Source organism: Physeter macrocephalus, chromosome 4 (genome assembly GCF_002837175.3).
Source record: "Physeter macrocephalus isolate SW-GA chromosome 4, ASM283717v5, whole genome shotgun sequence".
Lineage (NCBI taxonomy): Eukaryota > Metazoa > Chordata > Mammalia > Artiodactyla > Physeteridae > Physeter > Physeter macrocephalus.
In genome coordinates this window covers 79,513,834-79,520,792 of record NC_041217.1, presented here as the reverse complement: position 1 = coordinate 79,520,792, position 6,959 = coordinate 79,513,834, and the positions used below count along the sequence as shown (strand labels likewise).

General features: G+C 39.0%; 1 protein-coding gene across 1 annotated transcript in view; it reads right to left on the bottom strand.

Annotated features, from left to right (window-relative positions):
* The window catches only part of SPAG17 (sperm associated antigen 17), a 268,877-nt gene that overhangs the window by 177,399 nt on the left and 84,519 nt on the right, over positions 1-6,959 (bottom strand). Inside the window, exons 8-10 of the mRNA XM_028488958.2 lie at positions 5,431-5,592; positions 4,165-4,252; positions 3,843-3,955 (exon numbers count right to left, since the gene is read on the bottom strand). Coding sequence (XP_028344759.1) covers positions 3,843-3,955; positions 4,165-4,252; positions 5,431-5,592 — 363 coding nt within the window. The remainder of the gene's footprint in view (positions 1-3,842; positions 3,956-4,164; positions 4,253-5,430; positions 5,593-6,959) is intronic.

The window sequence follows — 6,959 nt, the reverse complement described above, 5'->3', positions numbered from 1 at the left end:
ATTTTGGAGATTAATCCTTTGTCAGTTGCTTCATTTGCAACTATTTTCTCCCATTCTGAGGGTTGTCTTTTGGTCTTATTTATGGTTTCCTTTGCTGTGCAAAAGAAATTTAAAGACATTTGGACTAGATTTTTGTCATGGGAGCTATCTTGTGCACTACAGAATGTTTAGCAGCATCCCTGGCCTCTACCCATTTGATGCCAGTAGTACCCCTCCAATATCTCCAGACGTTGCCAAATGTCCCCTGGGAGGCAAACCCCTCTGTTGAGAACAATAACAAAATAGGCGTATACTCTTTACTGTTTATCAACACATTACTTTTAAAAGAGTCACTCCTGTCTCCACTTTCTCTCTTCCTACCATCTCTTGGACCCACTCCAATCACAAGAGACCATGCAGAACTGTTCCATCTCTGAAATGTTAAACTCTAATATCTCCTCCTATAAAATCCCACCCGATTCCTCTTATATTTCAATTTTTCATCCCTTTATTATTAAGCACTTATTCAGTCAACATGTATCTCTTATTGGAGCCTTCTATGTGTCAGGCAGTGAGCTCATCAACTGTCCCCTTTGGTACACAGAAAACAGTAGATGGTTAATAAATATTTGTTGCTTTGAGTTGAGTTGAATAAAATAAGTAAGATTAAGATAAATAAAATGATGATACTGTAAGCCGTATAGGGCTATTAAACTTTTACAAATTTATTGATATAATAAAACTACTGATCTTCCAAAAGCCTTACAGGGTAATTAAAGGTAAATATGAGTGTGCTTATCTAATTGGTTAGAAAACTAAAGAAGTCAACAAGCCTAAAAATGTATGCCAGAGATAAGAGATGATTAGAGTCTAAAACTATTTTAATATTCAGTGAGATAAAGGAATATGTTACATACATGAAATAAGAAGGACAGTTATAAAAAGAAATTAGAGACTTTATAAATTAAAAATGTTATTGTTGAAACAAAACTTCAGTAGCAGACTAGACTCCACCTAAGAATAAATTAGCTGGAAGTTAAGCTGAAATTCCCAAAGGGGTAAAGTTGAAAGAAAATTTAAAATACATGGAGGAAAAAACTAGAAATTCCAACATCTGTCTAATAATAAATCAAAAGAAATAATATTTGAAGATATAATTTAATTGAACAAATATATATTCAGGGTCTACTATGGGCTAGGTGTGGTTACTGTGTGCTGAGCAGAGAGCAATGAACAAGACTAGATTAGGTCCCTGCTTTCATGGAGCTTACATTCTAGTGAGAAGAAGGTAATACATAAAGCAAATAAACATTTTTTTTTTAAAGAGCAGTTGTTGATAAGAAAATAAAATAAGGTGAAGTGGTAGAGAGCACTCTGTGTTGTTGTGGGCCTTCTTTAGATCAGGTGGTCAGATAAAGCCTATCACAGAAATGCCACTTTCACTGGGGACTGAATGATAAGGAGTATCCACCAGGCAGACAGACATGTGGGAACAAAACTTTCTAGGAAGAGAAGTTAGTGTACAAAAACTAAGGTGTAATTAGTGAATGTGAGGAAAAACCAGAAGGTCTATGTAGATGACCAGTAGTGAGAGAGAAAGAGAGAGAGAGATGGAGAGAGGGGCAGGAGATGAGATGACAAACATCCCAGAACCATATTTTTAGGGTCTTTATGGACCAGCACAAGGAATTTTGATTTAACTCAGAATGTGATCAGAAACCAGATTATAATCCTTTAGATCACAGAGGCAATGAAAAAACAAAGCCATAACTATACGTAGCCTTGGAGGGAGGAGATATGGGGATATATGTATAGGTGTAGCTGATTCACTTTGTTATAAAGCAGACACTAACACATCATTGTAAAGCAATTATACTCAAGTAAAGATGTTAAAAAAAAAAAGAAAAAGATAAAACTCTAATAACTGCCAGAAAGAAAAAATAGATTACCTACAAAGGAAAAAGTATCAGATTGACATCAGTCTACTCATCAGCAGCGTTAGAAGGGAAGACCACAACAGAGCAATGCTATCAAAATACTTTTCCACTTAGATTGATGAGGTTCAAAAGCGGTTTCTGTCACTTACTACTTGGATAATTTACTTAACTTTTTAGGCCTCAGTTTCCTTATCTGAGAAATGGGGAATAAAAATAGTTCCTGCTCCATAGGGCTGTTCTAAGGATTAAATGAGCTAATTAACAGCAAATTCTTTTCAAATGCATATACAGTACTCACGAGAATTGACCACGTACACCAGGTCACACAGGAAGCCCAGGAAATTAAAAAATATTTTTAACATCCAGATCATGCTTATTGACCATAATGCAATAAAATTAGAAATGGACAGTAAACAGTGGAAATTAAAAGATTTAGAACTGAATACATTGAAAGCATCATGATGTAGCCAAAGAAATACTCAATAGGAAATGCATAGCCTTAGGTAAAGTGAAATAGACTAAAAATAAACAAAGTAAGCTTTCAGCAAAAGTGAAATACAAAATAAACCCAAACAAAGTAGGAAGAAATAATAAAGATACATGAAGAAATTCGTAAAATAAAAAGTAAAAAGGAGTGGATCAGTGAAACAAAATGCTGGTTCTTTGAAAAGACCAATAATCGATATACAATTGACATCCATGATCAAAAAAAGAGGGCACCAATAAATAACATCAGGCATAGGAAAGGAACATAACTAGATACAGAGGAAAACTTTTCAATGTATATTAGTGAATAAAGAACTTTTATGATATTGAAAACAAATAAAGTGGACATGTTCATTTAAAAATATGAATGACTAAAATTGCCCTCAGAAATAGAAAAATCTGATTAAATCTACAAGTGTAAAAGAAATGTTAAATACAGTTGAGGACCATTTACCACCCCACCCACCTGCCCAACTCCTTTCTCTTTCATTAAAACAACACCTGATAGTTTTAAAGATATGCCTACCAAAACTTCAGCGAATGTTATATAAAATCATTCCAAAATGTAGCAAGAAAAAGAGGATTGAAGCTGATAAAGCAGATTTTAGCTTTATCTAAAATGTTCTAATCTTTGCAAAGGAGAATGCATTCAGGTATTATGAGTGTAATTTTAAAACAGTTAAAAAACAAAATAGACTAAAAATAAACAAAGTAAGCTTTCAGTAAAAGTGAAATACAAAATAAACCCAAACAAAGTAGGAAGAAAGAAATAATAAAGATACATGAAGAAATTCGTAAAATAAAAAGTAAAAAGGAGTGGATCAGTGAAACAAAATGCTGGTTCTTTGAAAAGACCAATAATCGATATACAATTGACATCCATGATCAAAAAAAGAGGGCACCAATAAATAACATCAGGCATAGGAAAGGAACATAACTAGATACAGAGGAAAACTTTTCAATGTATATTAGTGAATAAAGAACTTTTATGATATTGAAAACAAATAAAGTGGACATGTTCATTTAAAAATATGAATGACTAAAATTGCCCTCAGAAATAGAAAAATCTGATTAAATCTACAAGTGTAAAAGAAATGTTAAATACAGTTGAGGACCATTTACCACCCCACCCACCTGCCCAACTCCTTTCTCTTTCATTAAAACAACACCTGATAGTTTTAAAGATATGCCTACCAAAACTTCAGCGAATGTTATATAAAATCATTCCAAAATGTAGCAAGAAAAAGAGGATTGAAGCTGATAAAGCAGATTTTAGCTTTATCTAAAATGTTCTAATCTTTGCAAAGGAGAATGCATTCAGGTATTATGAGTGTAATTTTAAAACAGTTAAAAAACAAAAAAACCTGAAGCAAAGAGAGATGAAGTGATTGACTCAAGGTTGCCCACCTGGGAAGAAAGCTTCAGTGTGTATCCACTTACCTGTTCCAGCATACAATGCAGTATCAAGGGCACAGAAATGAATTCTTCTGGAATTGGATTCAGCAAATCATTGTAATATCGCATGTCTACTTCATTTGTGATGACGGAAGCCACTGTAAAAGATACAAAATTCCACTGTTCAATTAAGATGTGTTTTCTGTTTCTCCCATCAAAATTTCACCCACAGATTCAAACTCTGATCATGAACTGATAAACGTAGGATCTTGAGGTGGAGAGAGATGTGAAAGCAACACCAAGGACAGTCATTCCTCAAAGCACCAGCTCCTGGCACTGATACTCCAGCAACAGGTTTCATACATGCCTGGTGGTGGTGGTGGAGCTGGAGCTTGCAGCTCTTCATATTGTTGTGTTTTCTTCTTTCCAGGGGTTACAGCAACAGTTTGTGGGGGCTAAAATAAGAATAATTAAAAAAAACAATTGAAACATCCAGCTGAGAGATGCTTTCATCCAAAGCTGGTATGATGGGATTCTGAGATTGTATGATTATGTTCACAGCACAAAATCATTTGCTAATATTAGGATCAAATAAATGGGTTTTGCCTGAGGAAGGAAAGAAGTTAATGGGTATGGACACTTTTCCGTTTTTCCTAGCAGAGCCCACTGAGAGATTGCCAGGAAAGAGATGGGAAGATGGGGCATCTTCTCTTCTGTCACCCCGGGGTGACACAGAATCATGCCATTCTCCCTCTAAGAATCCTTCAGTGGTTATCCCACAACCTTCAGGATAAAACCCAAACTCTTGAGCTCAGCACCAAAGAACATTCTGGCTCCCGCCTTTCCAGCTCGTGTTGCTGCTCTCCACTTTGCATGTATGACCTGGGAGCACTGCCCTACCCCGTGGTGTGGTCCTGGACTCAATACTTCTTTTCTTTGACCTCCATGTCTTTGTACATCTTTGCCCCCTTCTTGAGAATACTACTCTGCCCCTCTCCCCAGTCAGGTTTTGCCCAGGCAATTCATCCTCAGCCTTCAGCACATCACTTACCCTGCCTGGTAACATCTTCCTGACTTGCGTCTCTCCATGCCGCTGCTCTGCTCAGGAGCAGGTTAGCTGCCGTATTTATAGCTTCTCCTGCAAGCTCAGCTGACTGTCCTCATGGTGCTCATCATGCTAAACTGAAACCACCTTTGACTTGACTGCCATTCCCCTTTAAAGGTTAACCACAATGAGGAGGACAGAGGATGGGTCTTGTTCATTATAGTATCAGTACTAGCACCTGGTACAGTGCCAGCACACGGTAGGTGCTAAAATAACATGATGATTAAGTTATCATAGCCCTCCTTGTTCCAGATGTTATTTATTGCTCCATGGCTGAAAAGTGGGTTCTATCATCCTCTCTGTGTGTGGCAGGTAGTTGGGGGTTTCATACAGCCGCCATCACATGGATGCCCTTTAATGCTGTGCCTGGGGGGCCTGGATCCCACGCTCACCCATTAAATCCCAGCAGGCAGTGTTCCCTTGCTACCAGTATTTATGTGATTTTTTTCCTCCATGTTTTATAAACGTGAAAATTAAGTTGTTCAGCAAATCATTCGGCCAACTAAAGACATTCTAGCATATGCCTACCTCAGAAGTCAACGTAGCTTCTAAGATAGGTTTCTCACTAACCACCTGTGGGATGTTAATAAGCTGCATGTTTTCCAAATAGTGCTGGTGCTGCCTTTTCCAATCCAGGCTGTCGTACATCAAACAGGCAATATTTTCAAAAATGTTGGTGCCCAATTCCAGCTACAGGTGAGAGAATTCATGACAATTAGTCCTTAGTTTCATATTGTTGGAATCAGATGCATGATTTGTATCTCCCTTATAGCCAAACCTATCACTTTTTACAGGGAAGCCCTTCCCCAGCTGGTCCCCAAACCACTGAATCCCAGTCATGGTGACCAAGTCTTCATTTGCTGAACCCTTCTGGCCCTTCTTGTTCACCACAATGCAGATTGTTCCCTTTGGAGGGCCTATGGCTGCCTAGTATTGTTAAGAGCCTAATTAATGCTTCAACGAGGTGAAAAGTGCCTTATTCATTCATTTCAGCAATGTGGCCTATTTTCTAGGTATCTCCATTCCTAAAGCAACTCATTAGATAGGTAATTTCCATAACCTCAGCCCAAGACAAGCTGGGGATGAGCTCTTGCTTGGCGACAGACACAAGAATCGCGATGGCAATCACCCTCTCGGCTTTGCGCACCATCCCCACAAGTTCACTGCAGTATGTGTGCAATCAGGATTTCTTCCTTTCCTCACCTGTGCTACCTTTAGGGAAAAAAAACCCTAAGACATCCTGGTAGACTAGTACTACTATAATACCCACAAATTTTATGATCTGGCAAGCGGGTTATGGATCAGATACCTCTATTACCTAGGCTTTCATTTCCAGAAGTGGAAAAGCACTGTTAGCACTAGCTGTGTCTGCTTGAAAGCAAAGAAGGATTAAATAGGCTCCTCCTATGTCCCAGCCGCAGCGGTAAGGTAGAGTGAGAAAGCACCTGGTGGGAGCCAGCGAATCACAGTCTGGCGTGAGACCAGGGAAGTACCAAACCTCGCCCATCCTCACAGAACAGCTGTCAGTCTGGACTTCATGTGTCCCCTCTAAGACTGAGAATTCTTCAGTTAAGCTTCAAGCTGATATTCTTTGCCCACATTCTGGCATATAAACACATTTTTGTTTGTATTTATAAGAAATATAGTAGAGAGGAGAGAAGATGGCGGAAGAGTAAGACACGGAGATCACCTTCCTCCCCACAGATACATCAGAAATACATCTACACGTGGAACTGCTCCTATAGCACACCCACTGAATGCTGGCAGAAGACCTCAGACCTTCCAAAAGGCAAGAAACTCCCCACGTACCTGGGTAGGGCAAAAGAAAAAAGAATAAACAGAGACAAAAAATAGGGACGGGACCTGCACCAGTGGGAGGGAGCTGTGAAGCAGGAAAGGTTCCCACACACTAGAAGCCCCGAGGGTGCAGAGACTGCGGGTGGCAGAGGGGGAAGCTTCAGAGCCATGGAAGAGAGCGCAGTAACAGGGTGCAGAGGGCAAAGCGGAGAGATTCCCACAGAGGATGGGTGCCGACCAGCACTCACCAGCCTGAGAGG